Source organism: Vulpes lagopus, chromosome 8 (genome assembly GCF_018345385.1).
Source record: "Vulpes lagopus strain Blue_001 chromosome 8, ASM1834538v1, whole genome shotgun sequence".
Taxonomy (NCBI): domain Eukaryota; kingdom Metazoa; phylum Chordata; class Mammalia; order Carnivora; family Canidae; genus Vulpes; species Vulpes lagopus.
The window spans coordinates 122,771,635-122,794,257 of NC_054831.1; the positions used below are offsets into that span (position 1 = coordinate 122,771,635).

At 53.1% G+C, this 22,623-nt stretch overlaps 1 protein-coding gene across 2 annotated transcripts in view; it reads left to right on the plus strand.

Moving 5' to 3' along the window:
- CRYBG2 (crystallin beta-gamma domain containing 2) overlaps positions 1–22,623 on the plus strand; it is a 29,447-nt gene that overhangs the window by 4,379 nt on the left and 2,445 nt on the right. For both annotated transcript variants that reach the window (XM_041767731.1, XM_041767730.1), the window contains exons 3-19: positions 353–1,080; positions 6,606–9,153; positions 9,591–9,638; positions 9,727–9,839; positions 10,009–10,138; positions 11,960–12,099; positions 12,925–13,051; positions 13,296–13,331; positions 13,661–13,797; positions 13,965–14,091; positions 14,376–14,515; positions 14,611–14,737; positions 14,970–15,002; positions 15,093–15,205; positions 19,194–19,323; positions 21,067–21,206; positions 21,549–21,672. In XM_041767731.1, the coding sequence (XP_041623665.1) occupies positions 353–1,080; positions 6,606–9,153; positions 9,591–9,638; positions 9,727–9,839; positions 10,009–10,138; positions 11,960–12,099; positions 12,925–13,051; positions 13,296–13,331; positions 13,661–13,797; positions 13,965–14,091; positions 14,376–14,515; positions 14,611–14,737; positions 14,970–15,002; positions 15,093–15,205; positions 19,194–19,323; positions 21,067–21,206; positions 21,549–21,672 (4,941 nt within the window). The remainder of the gene's footprint in view (positions 1–352; positions 1,081–6,605; positions 9,154–9,590; positions 9,639–9,726; positions 9,840–10,008; positions 10,139–11,959; positions 12,100–12,924; positions 13,052–13,295; positions 13,332–13,660; positions 13,798–13,964; positions 14,092–14,375; positions 14,516–14,610; positions 14,738–14,969; positions 15,003–15,092; positions 15,206–19,193; positions 19,324–21,066; positions 21,207–21,548; positions 21,673–22,623) is intronic.

Genomic DNA, 22,623 nt, shown 5'->3' on the forward strand with positions numbered 1-22,623 from the left:
TGCAGTCCCCAACCCCCAGAGAAGTTGCTGCCGAAGGGCCAGAGGTCTGTGGATGCCTGGGAAGGTGGCTGTTGGCCTGAGAGTTGGGCCCTCATTGAGTGACTGCAGTCAAGTGGGTGTCCTCTCTGGGCCTCACTTCCCTCAGATTAGAAGCAGGAGAGTGAGTTAAATGCTGAGGTCCTTCCCAGATCTCTGCCCTTTTGTCCAGTTCTCATGACCTTTAGGGCAGCTCTGCTTGATGTCAGAGCTCTGTTCAGCTTCTCCTGTGCCAAGGAGGGCAGTCAAGGGTGTTGAGAGGTGCTTGGAGGGCGAGGAGTGCTGTCACCATTCTCCTGCTTTTGCATTCCCTTAGGCCCAATCCCGCAGCTGCTCGGAATGGGACCTTCAGGCGGGGAGCCGTGGTTCCTGGCTTTGGAAGAGGCGACACACCTCCGGGGAGTCCACTCAACCCCTGGGGCGCCTACAGAGGCCAGCGGTGGGCAGTGCTTCCGACCTGGCCAACTACGCCTCCGTGGGACGGGAGAGCCTGGCACTAGCGGCAGAGCCTGCTGGTGCCAGGTGCCCCTCATGCCCGGTGCCAGCTCCTGAATGTTCGGAGCAAGGAACCCCAGGTCGCACTGGCCTGCAACCCCCGTACACTGCCCCGGAGGTTCCACTGAGGCCTGAGCCACCGGGCAACCTGGAAAACCTGCTGCCCCGCCCAATGTCTTTCCCCGAGGCAGAAGGGGCAAAGGGCGAGCCTGTCACACCGGAGCCAGCCCTGTCAGATCCAGCCCAAATCCTATGCGAGTGTCCCTCTGCCAGGAAGACCCGCTACCACATCACTATCACCCTACAGGGGCACGGGCAGGCACCTGGGGAGGAGGCTGAGGAGCCTAAACCGGCCCGACCAGCTCTCCACCCCTGCGGCCCTGAGGAATCCAGGGGCTGGCAGGAGCCTCCCCAGGGGCCCCGCCCCATCACAGGGTGCCTGACAGACCTGCCCCGGGAGCCCCGGCGGAGAGCCCCACTGCACCAGGAGATCACAGCCCAGTGGCAGGAGCTCCAGGGCCACTGGACGCCCGGGTCCCCACGCGGACGGTGAGTAGGGGTCAGTCCCCACGTGGGCCGACAACGAGAGGGGCAACTGGCCTGGCTGCCCCCTCTTGGGTCCCTGCCTGGTCTCTGGGCTTTTCCAACCCAAGGCCCATTCATTCAGCTCCCTGGGCGTGAGCTGACTCTGTCCTGACCACCCAGCTCTGCCCTCCTCTCCCTCCCCTCATCTGCAAGCTACCTCCGGGGAACTAATGCCTCTCTCCTTCTCTGTCAACCTGAGGAGGAGGAGGATAGCTTGTCATGGAGGGGAGGAGGAAGGGTCATCTTCTCCTCAGCAATACCCACCACTCCTTGGTTCTGTTTAGGACACCACAGACCCAGCCTGGGGATAGGTGCCCAGCCAAAGTGCTGGGTGTCCCGGGACAAGCTGCTTAACCTTTCTGGGCCTTGAGCTGTTGAATAGATTTGGTAGCTGGAGGTGAAGAGGGAGGAGGTGGTCATGGGACATGCTTTGAACTCCAGGGAATTGGGCCGCTGAAACAGCAGGGATGCTCATTACTAACGCCTCAGTCGCAGCAATAATTACCCCACCTGGCTCTGGGGTGGCGACCACAGACCAGCCTCGCGGTTCCCAAGCCTCAGTTTTCATTTGTGTTAAAATGACTCTCCTGAATCTGTCTGGTAGGCCCAGAGGTAGAAGGGTGGGTCCCTTAAGACTCAGGAGGGTGTGATGTCTCTAGGGCCACCAGGAAGGGGCACTGGGCCTTATACAGGGCCCTGAGAATTCCTGAGGATGATGGTTGTGGCTGTTACTTATGGCTTGTTTTCTAAGCATCATTCTTTTTTCTCTTTTCTTTTTTTAAAGACTTCTTTATTTTAGAGAGGGTGTGTGTGTGTGTGCGCACGCGCGTGCACACGCGCAGGGGAAAGGCAGAGGGAGAGGGGGAGAGAGAGAATCTCAAGCAGACTCTGCCCTGAGCGTGGAGCCTGACTTGGGGCTTGATCCTATGACGCTGAGATCATGACCTGAGCCGAAACCCAGAGTCGGGCACTTCAGTGACTATGCCACCCAAGAGCCCCCTAAGCATAGTTCTTTTTAATCCTCAAAAAGCCCTGTGAAGTAGGCCTGATCTTGCTCACTGCCCCCATTGCCATAGGGAAACTAAGGTTCAGGGAGGTCACATCACTTGCCTAAAGTCAACTAAATTGGGAAAGAAGACGTCAGAACTTGAACCTGGAGGCCTGTGGCTCTAACCACTGCTTTCTCCTGCCTCTCCCAGAGGCTTTGTGGGCCCTGTGCCGCCAGTAGAGGGTTGAGTGGCTGCTGTAGTGGTTTTTCAGTGACCCTGTGGAGGTAGATTTGGCAGCATCAGGAATGCCCAGGCCCCCGGGTGGGAGTCAGGGTGGGTACCTTGTTCTGGGGTAAGGAAGAGGGAAAGGCGGGAGCCAGGCTGGCTCAGACACCTGCTCCGGTGCCCCAGTGGGGAGAGAAGGGCTGCAGAGAGAGGGAGAGTGGGGGGAGCAGGCAGGCCTTGGAGAAGGAAGAAGCAGTAGGTTTGGCTGAGGGGACTTGGGCTCTACCTGCCACACCCCGGCTATTTTGGGACCAGGTAGCTAATGACAGACTCTGGCTGGAGGCTAGGCTCGCTTACAGAGGCAGGAAGCGGACCTCCAGGGATATTATCCTTCTCTGACCCCTTTCTGGGCAAAGCAGTCTCTGGGTTAGGATGGGCAGATGTTGGTGGGGGGCGGCAGGGATGTGGGACAGAGTTGGCTGCAAGTAGGATTGTGTAAGATATGTATGCATTTGTGTGTGTCTGTGTTCAAGTGCAGGCAAATATCAAGAGGAGGAGGAGGAGGGCTGTGTGTTGACCGTGTTTCCTGTGACTGTGGGCATGTGTCACTAGGTCTGTGTGTTTCTGTGAGTGTGTGACTCGTGCGTCCACCGTGTCTCGGAGTGTCTTTAACTCTGACTCTGTGAGTCTGACCCTGTCGGTCTCTGTGTCTGTTTTTGTGCCCGTGTGACTTGGTGGGTCTGTGTGTCAGCGTGTGCCTGTGTGACGCAGCATGTATTTGTGGGCCTGTGGGCCTGTGGACTGGTTTGGCCTAGTTTGGGGGTGACTCACAGGTAAGTGGGGAGAATCCAGGACTTGTTGGATTAGACAAGGCTCTTTCCCACACTCCCCCCACCCCCTCCTCAGCCTCTCCCTTTCTCGGCCCCACACACCTAGTTTGGAGGTCACAGTCATCCTGCCAACAGATCCATTTCTGGTCTGGGGCCCCAAAGAAGAGAGGGCTCTGGGAATGAAGACTTCTGCTAGCCTAGGAGAGGCATCCTGGGTCATTGGGGTGTGTCTTCAGAGCAAGGACACAAGGGGGCAGCTATATTCAGGCAGATTCCAGCACAGTTTGAAGAACACTCCAGCAGTCATGACTATCCAGGGATAGGACAGGTCAACTGTCAACTGGTGACCTCTATATCCCTAGAAGTATGCAAGCAGAAGCCAATGACCACATGTTTATGGAATGAGTGACTGGCAGGGGTGTTGTTCAGGGGCTGGGCTGGCTTGAGAAAGGCATGGAATTCTGATTGCTAGGAGGTCATTTACAATATCTGATCTGATGACCAATGGCTTCCTTTGAAGATGTTCTCTTGATGCTTTGCCAAAACCAATAGGCCCTTCCAAATGTGGCTCCTGTTTTTTTGTTTTTTAAAGATTTTATTTATTCATGAGAGAGAGAGAGAGAGAGAGAGAGAGAGAGAGAAGCAGGCACCATGCAGGGAGCCTGATGTGGGACTCGATCTTGGGACTCCAGGATCACGCCCTGGGCTGAAGGCAGGCATTAAACCCCTGAGCCACCCAGGGATCCCCTGTGGTTCCTGTTTTTACATCTAATTCTTTGACCCCTGAACTCCTAGGATACCATCTTTGGGTGAACCAAGCCAGGGCCTAACACATCACCTAACACTGGATGAACAAATGAATGAATGAATCAATCAATGACTTAGAAACCCAGTCTCTGCCATTTAATGTTAATGTCCTCAGGAGCAGGGAATCTCAATGGAACCCTAGTACTTATTATTGCAGAAATAAAGAGGAGACTCAGTGGGGGGCTCAGTGATAGGTTGAAGCTCCTTGCCCGGAGTCTCAGCAGACACAACAAGGTTCTATTAGAAGGAAAGGGGCTCCTCAGTGAGGGGGGTGGGGAGAGGAGCCTCAGCAAAGGGCTCTGATGTGGGGCCTCAGATGTCTGGTTGTGTCCTGCTCTCAGGAATTCTGGTCTGGGGAAAGGTTTGGAGATTCATGTCAGGCCCCTCCCTTCCCCATATGCAAGGATTTTCCAGGGCCACTCAGATCCTGTCATAGTTTCCCATGGTTCTGGAGTCAAGTCAGGCTTCCCTGGGCCTCAGCCCCTTTCATCTCTGTTCCTCATAAAACCTGAGTCACTTCTAGGGCCACAGAGCAGGATCAAAGTTCTGGGTTCCACAGGAGGGAAGAAAATAGAGGTGGGGGAGGGGAGTTGGGGGAATGGGGGCATTTCTGGCCTTAATGTCCCTTATAATGGCCCGAGGGGCTGCCTCATGGAGAGAACTGGCCTGGAGATGGGCTGGCCCTGAGGCTGAGGATGAACAGCCTGGCCTCTTAGATCCTTGGGATCTGAGAAGAATAGGGTTGTCCTGTTCAGCACAGGCTGGAAGTTGGAGTGGGGGCTGGGTGGTCCCTCCAGCACTACTGTGGCCCCCCCTTTTTTTTGTGGCCCCCTTTAAAAAGTAGAGTCTCCAAACCATAGAGTCTCTGTTCACCAAATAATTAACATTAAGGAGTTTACTCCCTAATGATGGTCAGGTGCTTAAGGTTGGGGTTCAAGTCTTGCCTCTGCCACTGTGTGTGATTCTGGGCAAGTTTCTTAACCCCCCTGAGCCTTTTTTTGTTCTCATCTGCAAAATGGGGAGGTTTGTTTAGAAATGGTTCTTTGAGGTATCAAATACATGGGATTCTTTTGAAGATTCACTAGGACAATGGACATAAAGCAGTTAGCAAGGTGCTCCGTCCTGAGTAAGCCCTAAGCCCTCAAGAGATGGCTATTGTCGTTATTATTACTATTACTATTAAACCAGAGAGATTCACCTGAGAGTTTCTAGAGAGCTTATTGCTATCCCCTACCCATTAAAGGAGATAATAGAGACCCAGAGAGATCAAGGAAGGATTAGGAAAAAAAATAAGACCCAGGCTCCAGCCCTCAAGGAGCGAGTGTGAGATGTGCTTGCTGAAGAGGCTCATGGGAGTAGCAGGATGTGCTCAGAGCCTTGGCCTAGTGGACAGGAGGGAAGATGCCCAGACACAGATTCAAACGGGAATTCTAACCACAGCCTGGCGGCTTAGCAGCTGCACCGCCCTAAGCCAGTCTCTTCTCTTCTCTTCTCTTCTCTTCTCTTCTCTTCTCTTCTCTTCTCTTCTCTTCTCTTCTCTTCTCTTCTCTTCTCTTCTCGGACCCTCGGTTTCTTCATCTGTACAGATAATCACAGAGGAGAAAATTGAGGGAAAGTACATTCACAGGCAAAGTGCTATGTGCTGCTGGGCTTCATTCAGACTCACAGGTGCACTTAGGCTCCAGCAGCTGTCACCACATGCTTTGGCCAGCACACAGGTGTGCATGCCCGTGAACATTTGCTCACAGTTTTCCAAGGTGATAGTGGGAAATTTTTGTTTTGTTTTGTTTTTGAAGATTTTGTTTTTTGAGAGAGAAGGAGGGAGAGAGAGGGAGAGAGAGAGAGAGAGAGAGAGAGAGAGAGCATGCGCGCACAAGCAGAGAGGAGCTGGGGAGGGGCAGACTCCCCACTGAGCACAGAGCCTGATGCAGGGCTAGATCCCAGGACCCTGAGATCATGACCTAAGCCCAAGTCAGACGCTTAACCAACTAAGCCACCCAGGTGCCCCTCCAGTGTTTTTGTTTTTAAGCAACTTGTCATTCTTTCTCTCCTATTGGACTTGAACAATAACTATGAGACACATACCCTTAGTATTCTAGTTTTGTGACTGGGGTCCCTGAAGCTTGAAGGGGAGAAGTGGCTGGCCCAGGGTTATTCAGCTAGTAAGCAATAGGGTCAGGGGAAACTTGGCTTTGCCAGAGCCCACATCCCATCTTTCCTTACCTTGCCTTAAAATGATCAGGGACAGGGTCAGAACAGTTGCCTCGTTTCCTAATGTTTGGCTTCTGGAGGACTAGACCCAGGGCTCCTTGGGGCAGAGTCATGGCCCTATCCACAGGCCAGTGAATCCAACCCATATGCTTTTTTGCTCTCTCCCCTCTGTCTCCTTCCAGGCTCGGGCCTCAGCTTCACCCCTTGAAGGACTCTGGCATTGGGGATCATGTGAAAGTGAGGAGATGGTGGGAGAGCTGGGAATATCATGCCCATTTTACAGATGAAGAAACAAAGGCCCAAAAAGTCAAATGACTTGCCTGGGGTTACTGAGCCTGAGCTTGGCAGGGGTAGTTACTTTGTACTGCTGAGAGCCACCCTCCCCACCCCTTGACCCTGTCTCTCTTCTTCCTGGCACCATCTGCAGGGAGCTGGACCATACTGAGCCAAGGACATCTCTGGACAGGTTGCTGGGACCCGACATGGAGGGGGCAAGTGGGCCCCCGGCTCAGGCTGAGGCCCCAGTGGTGAGCACCACACTGGCGTGGCGGCGGCCCCCTGCCCAGGAAGAGATGAGACACCGTTTTCACAAGGTGTCCCTGGTGTCGGGGGCCCAGACAGAAGCCCCCCGGGAGGAGATGTTGGAGTACAGCCACAGTCGAGAGGAAGTCAATGGCTTTGCAACCCGGGAAGAATCGACTATAAGTTACAAGGGACCCTGGGATGGGGCCGGCTCCAAGAGCTTCCAGAGCCACGGGCCCATCTTTTCCAAGAAGTACACGCTACTCCCCAAGGAGAAGAGGCCAGTGGGGAGACGGAAGGAGGCCGTAGACCAGAGTGACAGCAGCCCCCCAGAGCCCAGGACTGAGCAGGCCAACCCGGAAGCCCTGGCCAGGACAGAGCTTTTGGTGCCCCTGCCCGGGCCCCGGGAGCCCAGCCCCCACCCGGGCGTCAGCCTCAGCAGTGGGAGCTCCCGGAGCCTCGAGGAACGCCGGGTGACGCGCACCGTGCAGACCACCGTGGTGGTGGGAGGGCACGTGGAGCGGCGGGTGAACAGCTCCGTGACCGTGGGCCCAGGGCCGTGGGGCGAGGCCCAGCCCAGGGGCCGCAATGTTGTTCGCGCAGTACGGGCAGTGGTCGTGAGCCCCCAGGCCGAGGGCTCCCCTACCCGCAGTCAAGCCCGGGAGCTGCTAAGTAGCCTCGTACCTACTGAGCGGAGCCCCGCTGCCAGCCGGCTTCCCAGGCCCATGGCTGTTGTGCCAAGGAATCCGGGTCTGGGTGGCCCAGGGGGCGCGGCCTCGGGGCAGCTGCCTGAGCCGGGGATAGCAGAGCCAAAGGACAGATCTGCTCTGGGCCCTGCAGGCAGCTCGGAGGATGGTCACCCGCCTCCGAACCAGGACGTCCCTGCAGCTCACCCAGAGCAAGACCAGAGCCGAGCCCCTGAGGTCCTAACGCAGCAAGGAGCCTCCGGTCCCACCCAGCCCTCTCCCCAGATTTCTCGGAGCCATGTGTCATTACCCTCCTCTCTCAGACGCCAGACTCCTACTCCCTCCCTGGACCCAGAGCACCCCCCAGAGCAGCCAGCGGTGCCCACATACCCCAGGACCCAGCTTACTCTCAAGCCCAGGGTACCCCAGGCGCGGCCCTCCATAAACAGAGATCCCTCTGTTGTCACCAACCCGCCCATGGTGAAGAGCGAGGTGCTTGTTACCGGCCCTGGACGGTCTCTTGCTCCATCCTCTACAAGACAGAAGGCTGTTCCTAGCTCAGGAGCGCTTTCGGCTCCATCCTCCCCGGGGAATAAGCTTGTTCGGGACTCTGAACATGTCCCTGTCTTCTCCCTTACCCAGGCAGAGGTGGTGGCAGGCCCTGCTGCTCCTGCAGCCTCATCCCCCAAGCCAAGCAAGGTGGTCCAGGCCCCAGCAGGCAGCCCTAGCACCCCAAAAGAGGCTGTCCATGATACTAAAGGTGACCTTGCTTCTTGTCCCAGCCAGGATGAGGCTGTTGGAGGCCTGACCACTTTCACTATCCCATCTCCCCAAGAGGAGGAGATTGTTGAGGGCTCCAAAGTGAGCCCCATCGCATCTCCCACCCTAAAGGAGCTTGTCCAGGGTCCTGGTGCTTCTGCTGCCCCATTTTCCACCCAGACAGTGATTGCCCAGGACACTGCTGTTCCCCCTGCCCCCTCCTCAGAGGGTAAGGTGTCCCCCAGCCCAGGAGGGCCCCCTGCCTCAGTGCTGATGAGAGCAGAGGCCAGCCTGGAGTCCCAACTTGTCCCCAACTCCACTGAGGGCGAAATGCTCCCAGAGACATCCAGGGAGGAGGAGGAGGTGGCCCTGGCTGCTGACCTGGAGATGTTCCTGGATACTCTGCGGAGCATGGAGCCGCCCGAGATCCTCCGCACTCACCGGCTGCCACGAGCCCCCAGGTCCTCCTACCTGGCCATGTATGCTACGCTGCCTGCCATCGAGGAGGACCAGCCCGGACCATGGGTGCTGGGACCCAGCCCCCAGGAGGTGCCCACACTAGAAGGGAAAGAGGAAGAGGAAGAGGAGGAGGAAGAACCAGAGAACCCCTACCTAAGTGACGATGAGAAGCTCCAGCGCAGGCAGGAGAAGGCCGGGCCTAACCCCTCCTGGGACTCTCGCCCTGCGAGGCCCCCCCAAGTCTCTTGTTCTCCTCTGGAGATGATGAAGAAACATGTAGCAGATGCCAAGGGCCCCCGCCCAGAGCTGGGGCCAGAGTGGCAAGCAGGCAGTAGGCCCACTTCTCGTCTTGGAGGCAGCCTTCTCTTCAGTGGTCTGGTGTCTGCCACCCAGGAGGCCCCCATCTCGGAACCACTGGGCACAAAACTATCTGCTCTGCCACCCCACGTGACACCTGGCACCAGGAAGGTGCCAGGACAGCTGCCCCTGCTCTGCAGCGAAAGGCCACCACCAGAGAAGCCTGCTTGTGCCCAGCCCCTGGCGGGGTGGGTGAGTGAGACCTTGGATGAGCAAGGGAGGGTGCCTGGCCTCACCAGGGGCAGGGTTTGGGTGGCATGAGGACTGTGGCACTGGGAACGGAGTCTGGAGAGGCCAGAGGCTTGGATCTGATGTCTAGTTCTGTGTGACCTTATACAAGCCACAATTTTCTGGGCCTCAGTTTCCCTATTCACACAGCAGGAGGCTTACAACTTTGGAATCCAAAGGGCTTAGTGGCTCTGATCTCTTGGAAGCTGGGGAAAGGGAGTGATAGGCACCTGCCCCCTGGGATGGGTGATGAGGTCCCTGGAGTTAGTGACATCCTCTGTGGGCAGCTCTTTGGGTATGGAGGCCAATAGGGAGCAGGTGGGATCCTTGGAATGACAGGTTGTGGGGAGGCAGTAAGGAAGCCACACCATAAGACTTTTTATCACCTCCCTCCGTGCCAGAGCCCAGCACTGAAGATCCAGGGCAAGCTGAACACCAGGCCTGGAAAGGTAGGGGGGAAGGCTGTGGGGAGGGGGGAGCAGTAGGAGGCGGGGACCCGGGGACAGGGCCTGAGGATTCCCTCTGCGTCCTCTCCAGATGATCCTCTTCTCAGAGCCTGGCTGCCAAGGCAGCAGCAGGGAGGTCTGGGAAGACACTGCTGACACCTCCAGCTGGCCCCAGGTGGCCTCCGTGAGGGTGGTTCGAGGCTGGTGAGTGCAGGCTGCCGGGGCGAGGCAGGGGGCTGCTTGTGGACCTACAGGATTTCAGAGCAATGAGATGTACCTGGGCCAACCTGACGGAAACCCCCTCAGGCACCCCTCCTCTGCTTTGTGGGTACATCCTCTACCCACCCATGACCCTGGGTCTCTGTGCCTACAGCTGGGTGCTATACGAAGAGCCAGAGTTCCGGGGCAGGAAGCTGGTTGTGCCTGAAGGAGATGTGGATTTAGGAGCCCCAGGGCCAGCGTGGAGCACCCAGGGCATTGGCTCTGTGAGGCGGGTTGTCCGGGTAAGTGGCTGGGAGTGGGGAGACCAGATGCTCCCCAGGCCCTGAGGACGGGGACAGCCTAGGTGCCTGCAGTTGGAATGGCTAGGAGAGCTTATATGGGTGAGGAGCCTAGAGGGGGCTTATTATGAGGTCACCTATAGATTCCTGACCTTAAAGCTATCTGGGGAAGAAAGGAGTTCTGGGGTGCTTGGCCTGGCTTGGGGAGGCAGGGGGCAGACAGAGGCCAAGCCCCACCTTGGGAGAGCAGCCTGGGAAAGTATGAGCTGGACTTGGAGAAGGATTCAATTAGAGCAACAGAAATGGGCGGGAGTGGCTATGGGTGCCAGCCCACCCCCCAGGGCCCAGGATCTCAGGCCCACAGTTAGACCCAGGGTGCCACAGCTGTTTGCTCATTTGCTCACCAATGCTGGTTAATGTCTGCTGCATGCCAGGCACCATGCCAGGCAATGGGTGGGTGGGGAGATCTGCTCTCTGCCCTGCAGGACTCATGGTTGAGCTAGGGTATGAGGGTTGGACTTGAAGCAAGACAGCCAAATAATCAGATTAGGGGTTTATAAACATCCCTCTGGCTACCAGGAGGAGAAATCTGGGACTCAGGAAGGCCAGGCAGGGCTGTGATTTCCAGGTGAGGGGCACCTCTGACTTTGGAGGGAGAAGTGTGTAGTTTGAAAAGGCATGGTCAGTGTTATGGTTTCATATAGTTTTTGACAAAACTGTCTTGGCCACTAGAGACACAGAAGAGAAAGCAGTAACTCTAAAGGCAGGGCCTATCAGACTTTTTTTTTTTTTTTTTTTTAATTAAAGTTTGAATAACTCCAAGACAGAGCTGTTGCAATACTCCTGGTAAGAGGACGAGAGCTGACGAGTCTTAATGAGGGCAGTGGCCCAGCTATGCAAAGGAGGGAATAGTTTTGAAAGCCTCTCCGGAAACACACAAATGTTTGTAGACAGTTTATTGAGAGCTTCTCACGATAAATTCATCTTCATGTAGGAGGTAACGAGGAATAAGAGAGAAAAAAAAAAAAACAACAAGAGCTTTGAAGTCAGGTGGGGGACCTAGTTTGATTTGATTCGTTCAGCATCGATTGGGCACCTGGTGTGTTCCAGGCATGTGGGAGGTGCTGGTTGCAACAGTGAACAAAAACCATATTGCTCTGTTCTTTACCCTGCTACGTACAGGCTTTGTGCCCAAGGGCAGGCCGCTTAACTTCGCTGAGCCTCACTTTCCTAGCCTGTGAATGGAGTAATAACTCCTGTTGGGAGGGCCAACTGAGATGGAGTAGGACATGCCCTTACCACAGTGCCTTGCACTCAGTAGATGCTTCATAAGCATCTGATGAAGCAGCGAGGGAATGATACGGTCCTGGCAGGAAAGAAACACCCAGAATGCCGAGAGGATCCTCTGCTGCCTGGGATAAGTTGCAGATAGAAGCCAGTCTGGACTAGGGAGGAATTGTTTACAAAGGAAGAGTCAAAGTTAGATCTCAGGAAACAGCTGTCAATCCTACTTGTCTCTGGGTTGGAAATCACGGTACCCAGAGGCATGGTACTTGGCAGGCTCCCGCTGGGAACTTTGGACCTTTGGTGCCAAAGGTCCAGCGCCAAAGAGAGGGCTTTGGTCTCAGGCTTGTCTGGCCCACTTTGCAGAGAACGCCCCAGTCACCCTTCTGGCTTCTGTGGAGATCGCCACAAAGGGTTCCCAGAAGCGCTCTGGAGCCCTGGTTGGACACAGTTGGGGAAGCAGTTACTGGCAGGGTGTGGGGGGTGTTCTCTGAGGAGCACTGCTTTACACTTCTTTTTCACCCCTCTTTCCTTCTACAGGACTACAGTACCCCAGAGATCATCGTGTACTCTGAGAAGGGCCTCAAGGGGGAGCAAGTGGAGCTAACCGATGCCTTGGAGGACACCCAGGGCCTGGAGAAGCCCCTGCAGGCCGCATCTGCCACTGTCTCTGCAGGACTGTGAGTCTGGGCTATTCTGGAAACCCTTCATTTTACATTCATTGTTCTAAGTGCTGGGGACACAGAGGTGATGGGACACAGCTCCTGCCCTCAGGAAGTGCTTAGTCTACTGGAGGGGACAGGCAAGTAAAAAGACAGTGGCAATCAGAGTCCTGGTATGGGGCAGCACAGAAAAGCACCGAAGCAGCCTGAGGTCAGAGAAGCCTCCCTGGAGGAGGAGACACCTCAGCAGGGATGAGCCGACCACAGAAGAATCTCAGCATAATGAGAGCAGGGCATGAGGGACTTTGTAGGTTTTGTTCACTACTCTCTCCCTGATGCCTGAAGTAGGGGCTGGCACGGGGTAGATGCCCCTAAATATTAATGAATTAATTTAATGGGGAAGAGTATACCTAGTGGAGGGAACAATACCTGCAAAGGCTCAGAGGTGAGAGATCTAAGCCTCAAAAGTTGAGTCTGGCCCAACCAAGCAGCAGGTGGGGAGATGTGAAGACCAGGAGTATGATCGGGGGACAGATCAAAAGGCCTCTGTGCAGCTGGGCTATCTTGTGGGGGCTAATGGGAAGCTACTGGGGGTCCCTAAGCAGGTAGGTGTGCAGGAAAGAATTCTCCAGCTGCTGTGTGAAGTTACAGCGCACTGGGCCAGAGGAAGAGGGATCAGTGGAGTGGCTACTGCAGATTAGGGGGTCCTGAAATATCCTCCAGTGTCCCCTTGATGGGGGCCTCTTCCCCTAAAATTCCTTCTCCCCTCTAAACCTCCCCCCTATCCACCAAACTGTGTCCCTGGGTATCTGGGGTAGAGCTGCCTCTCTGCCTCCTCCCCAGGTGGCTGCTGTACCCCAAACCCTCCTTTGAAGACTCTCCCTGCATTCTGGAGCCTGGAGAGTACCCGACCTTGGAGGCCTGGGGTACATCTGACCTCAGAGTGGGCTCCTTGAAGCCCATGAGATTGGTAAGGGGCAAGTGGTCACAGGTGACCTTGTCCTGCAATTCTGGGGGAAGAAGTAGGGCCTGGGGGCTCCTGCTGAGCATGGGATGGAGAGGGGGGCGTGGAATTAGCCCAAGGGGTGAGGCAGAGGAAAGACAGGGGTTTGGCCATTTTTAGGGGTTTCAGGATCAAGTAAATCCTGGGTTGCCAGCCCCCATCTGTCTTCTTCCACCTCTGGGCTGGTGCCTCAGCTTTGTCTCCTCTGCAGGGCTGCCCAAGCGTGGAGAAGCCGAGGGAGCCCAAGGTAAGAGTCTGGGCTGCACTGTCAAAGACGGCCTTTGGGTAGGGTGTGTGTGTGTGGCTACCTTAGCCTGGACCAGAAGACAGGAGAGGAGAGTGCTGGGAAACAAGCTGGCTCTGGGAGGGTGGAATCCTATGGGCTCACTGGGAACCGGCTTTTGATGTATAAGGAGCAGGTCAGAGAAGAGACAGCAGTTACCTAAGGGACTGGAGCTCAGGTTGAGAGTGGGAGGACTTAGCTCTGGGCTAATGCTGGGCAGGGCCTCCCTGGGCTGGCTGGGTGTTTCAGGCTAGATGGCTCCCCACCACCTTCACACCACCCCTTGTCCCCAGGTTGTGGTTTATGAGGCCACAGGCTTTCAGGGCCAGAGCTGGGAAGTAAGCAGAGACATCTACAACCTCCAGGAGCCAGAGGACAGCCAGAGCCCCCACCTGGCCTCTGTGGGGTCCCTGCGAGTTCTTGGGGGCTGGTGAGGACACAGAACCTTTCCTCCTCTTTCATCCTCGCCTCTTACCTCTATGGGGGGGGGGTGTTAGGGAGTGGCCCACGCTGCCTAGGTGTGGGGGCAGCTGTCTTATTATACATTCATGGGCCTTCCATGACCAAGTCCGCTTGTTCCCCTCCTCCTTCCCCCAGCTGGGTGGGCTACCAGAAGGCAGGCTTCCGGGGCCACCAGTATCTGCTGGAGGAGGGGGAATATGCTGATTGGTCACACTGGGGAGGCTATGACGAGGCGCTGACCTCCCTGCGGGTCATCCGGACGGTAAGCAAGAGCAACTGGGCCATCCCTCTACCTGGGGCCACAGCCATACTCCTGCCGCCCCACCAAGTACAATCTGTGGAGGGAAGAGTTTGTTCCCTCTTTCCTAGTTCTGAGTACCTGGAAGTGTTCTTGAGGTCTAGGCTCATGCCTTCCTGCTGCTCTTCCCCAGGCCACACTGATCGCCTTACTCCAAAGTCCCCTGGTGGGCTGTGTCCCCCGGGTCTGGGCACTCCCAGGGGTTTCGGTGGGTGGGCAGGAGAGACCTGACTATCCTCGGGGCCCAGGACTTCGGGGACCCGGCCCTCGTGCTGTTTGAGGCCATGGACTTCGAGGGGCACGCCGCGGAGGTGAGAGAGGCATTGCCAGACGTGGAGCTGGCGCGGCACGGCCCCCACACGCAGGCCATCCACGTGCTCAGCGGCGTGTGAGTGACCCCGGCTCCGGGAGCCAGGCGCGGGGAGCGGTTCCAGGGGAGGAGCCGGCCGCGCCCCGCTGACCCGCGCCCCGCCCTCCCTGCAGGTGGGTGGCCTATCAGCAGGTGGGCTTCTCCGGGGAGCAGTACGTGCTGGAGAAGGGCGTGTACCGCACCTGCGATGACTGGGGCGCGGGCAACAGCGCCCTCGCCTCGCTGCAGCCGGTCCTGCAGGTGCGCGCCAGCCGCGGGGGGCGGGGCCCCGGGGGCAGGGGCTCGGAGCCTGGGCGGGGCCCACGCGGGGGGCGGGGCGGGGAGGCGCGGGCTCCGAGCGCGGGGGCGGGGCGCCCGGGAAGGGGCGGGGCTAACACGGGCCTGAGCTACCCGAGAACCGTGGAAAGGGTCGGGAAACAGGCTGGAGGCTGGTACCTTTCTTACGTCTTGAAACTTTGGGCCCTCCCGTCAGGTCGGCGAGCACAATCTGCACTTTGTCTCAAAGGTAAGGAACTGTTGGGGGGCCTGTCTCCTCTTCCTCCTCCATCCCGTTCCATCGCCCTCCACTGTCAGCTCTTCCTTTCTCTACCTGCAGATTCAGCTTTTCTCTGGCCCCGACTTCCTGGGCGACCACATCTCCTTCGAGGATGACCAGACCTCCTTGCCCGTCTCCTTCCAGCCCCAGTCCTGCCGTGTCCACGGGGGCAGGTGAGGACGTGAGGGAGGGGAAAAGCGGGGCGCACCTGCCTGGAGTGCTCAACTCAGGTGGGGAATCTGGGCTGCAGGAAGGTCTTTCCTTCAAATGATTTCTTTCCTTTGGCTTCCTTGAGATTACCTGTTCTGTCCCAAATCATTCAATCTTAAAACAAACAAAGCCAAATAAAGTTTTAACGGAAAACGTAAAGCTTGTAGATAGTATAGGATGAAGAACCCCAATCTTGTTTCATCTATCCCTTTGTTTTTTTGGGTTTTTTGTTTGTTTGTTTGTTTTTTAGTGGTGCAATTAAAATTCCCAACCCAACAAAATTTCGCAGGTAAATACTTCAACACATATATATTTCTAATAAGAAAGGAGCCTCCCCAACCCACATAGTTGCAATTTATTATTACATCTAATAAAATTAACAATAATTTCTTGATATTACCTAATACAGTCCATGTTCAGATTTGTCTCATTTTCTTAAAAAAATTCCTTTGTGAAATTGGTTTGTTTTGTTTTTCTCAGGATCCAAACAAGGTCCACACATTGCTTTTGGTCAACATGGTCTTTAATTTATAGCCATTCCCTGCCCTTCTTTTTGTTTTATACCATTTATTTAAAGAAACTCAATAGGGATGCCTGAGTGGCTCAGTTGGTTAAATGACAAATTCTTGGTTTTGGCTCTAGTCATGATCTCAGGGTGGTGAAGTCGAGCCTACCCACACCCCCACCCCTCTGCCGTAGGAGTGGAGCCTGCTTGGGATTCTTTCTCCTCTCCTCTGCAGCCCCCCTCCTTTTCTAAACAGGAAGAAAGGAAAGAAGGAAAGAAAAGAGGAGCACCTGGGTGGCTCATTCAGTTAAGTGTCCGCCTTTGGCTCAGGTCAAGATCTCAGGGTCCTGGGATTGAGCACATCGGGCTCCCTGCTCAGCAGGGAGTCTTCTCCCTCTCTCTGCTCATGCTCCCATTCTCTGTCTCTCAAATAATTTTTTAAAAAAAGAGAGACAAAGAAAGAAAGAAAAAGAAAACCAATAATTCACCCTGTAAGTTTCCCATCTTCTGAATTTGGCTGACTACTTCCTTCTAGTGCCTTTTCCCCCCTTTGTGTCCCATATTTTCTGTAAACTGGTAGATCTGGTGGCTTGATGAGATTCAGGGTGTTTCATTTTGTTGGCAAGGAGACTATATAGGTGGTACCCTATATAAGTAGTACTTCTTTTTTTTTTTTTTTTTGAAGATTTTATTTATTTCTTCATAAGAGACACAGAGCACGAGAGAGAGGCAGAGACACAGGCAGAGGGAGAAGCAGGCTCCACACAGGGAGCCAGACATGGGACTCGATCCCGGGTCTCCAGGGTCACAACCCGGGCCGAAGGCAGCACTAAACCCCTGAGCCACCCGGGGTGCCCTAAGTAGTACTTCTTACTACCTCACCTCAGGCACATGCCTGGTTGTCCCACTTTTAATGACATCAAGATCCCTGTATCATAACATTTGCCATTTATTTATTTATTTATTTATTTATTTATTCATTCATGAAAGACACACAGAGAGAGAGAGAGAGAGAGAGGCCGAGACACAGGCAGAGGGAAAAGCGGGCTCCATACAGGGAGCCTGATGTGGGACTCAATCCCAGGTCTCCAGGATCACACCCTGAGCTGCAGGCGTTGCTAAACCACAGCACCACAGGGGCTGCCCAACATTTGCCATTTAAAAAAAATAAGATTTGCCATTTATGGCTCACCTCATGGTTTTAGCACCCACTGATGATAATGACCTAGACTCGTTATTTCTTTAGAGGTTACAAAATGATGATTTTAAGATTTTTTTTTTGGTATTCCTTTTCCATATGTTAGCTGAAATACCTCTATAAAGAAGAGCTTTTCCTTTTCAACTTTTTGTTTACCTGAAATAGTTTATACAAAAAAGGCAGTTTGATCCTTTCCCAACGACCAATTTCTCTTGATCAATTTTCAGAATAATTTCTGAGTTGGTAGGTACCCTAGCAACCTCCATAGCTGACTAATGAAATATTTTTTGAATGTTGTTATGAACTTATGGATATATTTGTAATTGAAATGCTTCCATGCATTGGAGCTACTGTTCTTTTGTGTGCTCTAATCATTCTGTCTTTGGCAAATGGGAGCCCCTTCAAATAGTCTTCTTTTGATGCAACTCCAATAGTTTGGGTTTTTTTTAAATAATTTACTTGCTTTTCTGGTACAATAAGATGCCCTGGGATCATTTCATACATTTTTGCCTGAAACTTGGAATCAGTTATCTACCAAGGGACTCCAATTCCAGTGGTATTTAGACGAAAGCTGGATGTTTCAAGACTATAATACCAATATTACTACTAATGGTAAAAAAGCAGCGAATGCTGTTTGGGGTTTCCCATGGTTCTTTTTGTCCTCAGGACATTTACCAGCATCCCATTTGCTATGTGCAGTTCAAAATATCATTTTTAAGATCCTTGAAATAATACTTTTTGTGTGGGTGGTTATGTCACCAACCTGACATACAGTTAGGTTCATTTATTTATTTAAATTTTTAGGAATAATTTCCATTTTTACTTGTTTTTTAATTGCATAAAATATTTGCAGTGTCCCTGTCTTAACTTGGGCTGCTATAACAAAATATCCTAGACTGGGGGGCTTAAACAATAGGAATTTATTTTCTCCTGGTTCTAAAGGCTGGGAATGTCAAGGTACGGCCCATTTGGTTCCCTGGCAAGGACTCATTTCCTGGATGGGGAATAGCTGCCTTCTTCTTGTGCCCTCAGGTGGTGGAGAACACTCCTGTCTCTTTCTCTTTTTATAGGGACCTGTTCCCATCATGGGTACCCACCCTCCCGATCTCCTCCGAACTTCCCAAAGGCCATAATATTTGAGGTTAGGGCTTCAACATATGAATTTTGCAGAGACACATTCAGTCCAGAGTAGCTCCAAAGCCAAGTCAATCAGGAGGATCTACTCTATTCCTGTGATCTTTCCCCCTCCTCCCTGATAGGTAATCTTTTTTTAATTCAATGTTTAGTTAATTCATCCATTGTTTCTTTTTGAAAAATATAAGCAAATATACTCTCATATGTATTTTTTAAAAGATTTATCTATTTATTTATTTATTCTTGAGAGACACAGAGAGCAAGGCAGAAACATAAGCAGAGGAAGAAGCAGGGTTCCTGCAGGGACCCCAAGCTGGGACTTGATCCCACAACCCTGGGATCACTACCTGAGTCAAAGGTAGACGCTCAACCACTGAGCCACCCAGGCATCCCTCTCATATATAAATTTACATAAAGCTATAGAAACTAAATATATTTGTTGCCCTCCTCCCCCATTTCCTTACACGAAAAGAAGGATACTACAACCTGGTGAATATACTAAAGACCGCTGAATTGTACACTTTAAAAGAATGAATTTTATGGTATGCGAATTGTATCTCTGTTTTTTGAAAGGAAAGCATTCTATAAATACTGTTTCCCCCTTGTTTGTTTTTCCTTAGCAGTTTGGAGATCACTTTATTTCCCCTTAAGACCTCTTCCTCCTCCCTTTTTACTGCTGTATTATTATACCCTACATCCTTAGTTTAATCAGCTGTGTCCTGCTGATGGACTTTTGGGCTGCTTCCACTCTGCCACTGCAAACAGTGCTGTATGAAGAGCTTTGTGCAGGTGTCATTTCATGTTTTTGAAGGAGATTTTGAGATTCCGAGAAATGGGATTGCTGAGTGGTTGTGCGTGGGGTTTTTTTGCTCAGTATTGCCCAGTTTCTCTCCATAGGGGCAGTAGGATATCATCCAGTCATTTCTGAAACCTCGACCTCAATCTCTTGCTGCAGGGCCTATTCATCCTTGACCTCCCGTGGACTTGGTGGGGGAGTGGGTCACAGTCAAATCTGCATCCACTCTGCTGTATCTCAGAGGGCCTGAGGGGCCAAGCACAGGATGGGATAAACTCAGATCCCTACTCACATCCCCCTACTCTTCCCCTTCCCCAGCTGGATCCTGTTTGGTGAGAAGAACTTTGAGGGTGACCAGTACATTCTCTCTGAGGGCGAGTTCCCCACTCTTACAGCCATGGGCTGCCTATCTTCCACAGTCCTGGGCTCTCTCCAGAAGGTACCCCTGGTGAGTAACCTTGTTCAGTTCCAGACAACCCCTGAGGTAGGGTGTACTGCTGGGGGAATGCCAGGTACCGAGCCTCTTCTCACTGTTGGCTAGGCTGCTGGAGCTTGAAGTCAGGCTTCTTCAGAACCACTCTGGTTCCCCTGACCTGGAGGCTTCAAAGCCAGTTCCACTTACTAGAGTTGTATTGAGTGGCCACCGTGTCACGTCTTGGGGACACTGAAATAAATCAGACATGGCCCTGCCTTCAAGGAACCCATGACCACACTGACATAAAGATTACATTGCAGAGTGGTGTGTCCCGATATAAAGGTGGTACGGGGACAGTAGAGACTAGCACTCGGGTGGACTGGGGGCAGGCGCCAGACTTCTGACATGCGGTTCTGTGCAGGAAGGAGCAGAACAGAGAGCCAGCTCCGCTGTGGGTGGAGGCCAGATGGGTAGGGACAAGGCAATAGGTCTACTGCTACAGAAAGCCAGAATAAATGATGGTGTCCTGGACTAGGGAGGAGATGGAGGGAAGTGGCCCAGGCCATATTAAGGAACCAGAGGCTGTAGGACTGAGTGGGCCAGCCATGGCAGCACAGCAGACAGCTGTCCACCGAGCATGTACCAGGCTCCAGGCAGTGTTTAAAAGACTTCCCAGGGCAGCCCTGGTGGCACAGCAGTTTGGCGTCGCCTGCAGCCTGGGGTGTGATCCTGGAGACTGGGGATCGAGTCCCACGTCAGGCTCCCTGCATGGAGCCTGCTTCTCCTTCTCCCTCTGCCTGTGTCTCTGCCTCTCTCTCTGTGTCTATGAATAAATAAATAAAATCTAAATAAATAAATAAATAAATAAATAAATAAATAAAAGACTTCCCATGTTGGGCAGCCCAGGTGGCTCAGCGGTTTAGCGCCACCTTCGGCCCAGGGCATGATCCTGGAGACCTGGGATCCAGTCCTACGTTGGGTTCCCTGCATGGAGCCTGCTTCTCCCTCTGCCTGTGTCCCTGCCTCTCTCTCCCTCTCTCTCTGTGTCTCTCATGAATAAATAAATAAAATCTTTTTAAAAAAATAAATAAACATAAATAAATAAAAGACTTCCCATGTGCTAAGGCATCTAATCCCCACCGAGACCCTATGAGGTTTGTTACCACCATCACCTCCCTTTTCCAGATGTGAAACTGAGGCACAGAGAGGTGATGTGACTTGCTCCAGGCCACAAAGGCTGTAACAGGCAGAGCTGAGCTCTCCTTAGGCGGCCCAACTGCTGAGCCCAGGCTTTACAGCTACATCTTAGGCTGTGAAGGCACGCACATCTGCTTCTGAAGCCCAGCTCTAGAGACTTGAGCAAGTGGTTTAATCTTCTCCAGACTCAGTTTCTGTTCTGTTAAGCAGGGATGATAATAATAGCACCTACCTTATAGGGTTGTTGAGAAGTTATGAGATCAGGTAAAGCACTAACGCAGAATCTGGCATGTGGTAAGCCCTGAATATCTGACAACCGCTATAATTACCCATATTATCATTACTATTCTTAGAAGTACCATTTATTGGCACTGAGGGGAGGTTTGAGGTAGCATTGGGGGCTCAGTCTGAGAATCAGGGGGGACACCCAGCTGCCATTGTCCAGAGCCCTGCAGGGCAAAGCTTAGGAGGGAGGGAAGATACTGATCCAGAATTGGAGTATCTGGAATTTGGGGCCAGGTTTGGGACTGGGGCCCGGGCTCTCTCAACCTCACCCCTTCTCCGTGCCCCCTGCCCCAGCACTTTTCAGAGCCTTCCATTTTTCTGTATGGACTGGAGTGCTTTGAGGGTAAGGAGATCGAGCTGGACAGAGAGGTGCGCAGCCTGCAAGCCGAGGGCTTCAACAACCACGTACTGTCTCTGCGGATCAAGGGGGGCGTGTGAGTGTGGTGGTGGGGGGGTGCTGCTAGGGAGCCAGGGCCAGCCCTGGCCTCTTGCTCCTTCCCACTTCCCTTCCATTACCTGTGCCCCCAGTCAGGAGGGAGGGAGAGGTGCAGGCTGAGGAATGTCTTGGACCTCAGCATGGATCCTCCAGGACCCTCCTCTGCCCTGCAAACCCCAAATGTACTTCCCAGCCTCCCTCTCCTGCCTTGGGACCCTGACACCGGGCAGAAGCGTCTCAGAATCAAAGCAAAGGAGGTGGAGAATGTTCTGACATCCTTGCCTCTTCTTCCCCGTCTGTCTGTCTTCCTCTCTGCATCTCTGGCACCTGCTGGGCCCAGCTGGGTGCTGTGTGAGCACAGTGACTTCCGGGGCCGCCAGTGGCTGGTGGGCAGCTGTGAGATCACCAACTGGCTGACATACAGTGGGACACAGAGGGTGGGATCCCTCTACCCCATCAAGCAGGTGAGTAATGCATCAGATTGTGTGTGTCCATGCCAATCTGTCTGGCCATACGTTCCCCATGTTTCCCAAGCTCAATGTTTGTGTGCCTTTGTCATAATTTTGCCACACTGTCATTCCTCTTGAACCATTATCTACTCAATATTTTTCTCTAAACCAACTCATTTTTAAAATTCACTTTATCCTTATCCTAAGGATTATTATCCAAAAAATCATGGGTTTGATGTGTATGATTTTCTTTAGTTGACATTATAATAAATATGTTAACATTACATTTTTAGCGATAATGTTTATCCACTTAGGACTAAAAATCATGTCATATGAGGCTAGGAGTAATACATAGGCTCATTCTGGGAAACACTAGAGCCATACTTGGGTTTTTCCAGGTCTGTGAGTGCACGTCTGGACCTGTTTCTGATTCATGTACATGTGCATTGATGCAGAGGCATGGCTGGGGGCGGGGAGGGGCACACGCATGCATGTGTGTATGGGCACACACATGTCCTCTGATCGTATTTCTGTGGCCATGATGTCATTTGTATCTACGTGTCTGTGCTCTGGAGGTGACATGTGGTTGTGTGGGAGGTGTGGGAGGTGTTGTATGACCACACTTGCCTGTTTTTGTAACACTGTTGAGACCGTGTATCCTTGGATGAGGATATTTATGCTCCCAAGATTCAGAGTCTTAGGACATTGTTGCTAGAAGAAACCTTGGAGGTTATCTCCACCTCTCATATTTACAGATGCAGAAATAAAGGTCCACCAAAGTGGACAAGGCTTTGCTCTGCAATCATGGGCAAGTACTGTCCCTCCATGGGCCCCTGTTTCCTCATCTTTAAGATGGGGATAACATAGGGGTCACCTGGCTGGCTGCAAGAGTGTGCAACTCTTGATCTCAGGGTCATAAGTTCAAGCCCCACGTTAGGTGTAGAGATTACTTACCAAAAAAAACCC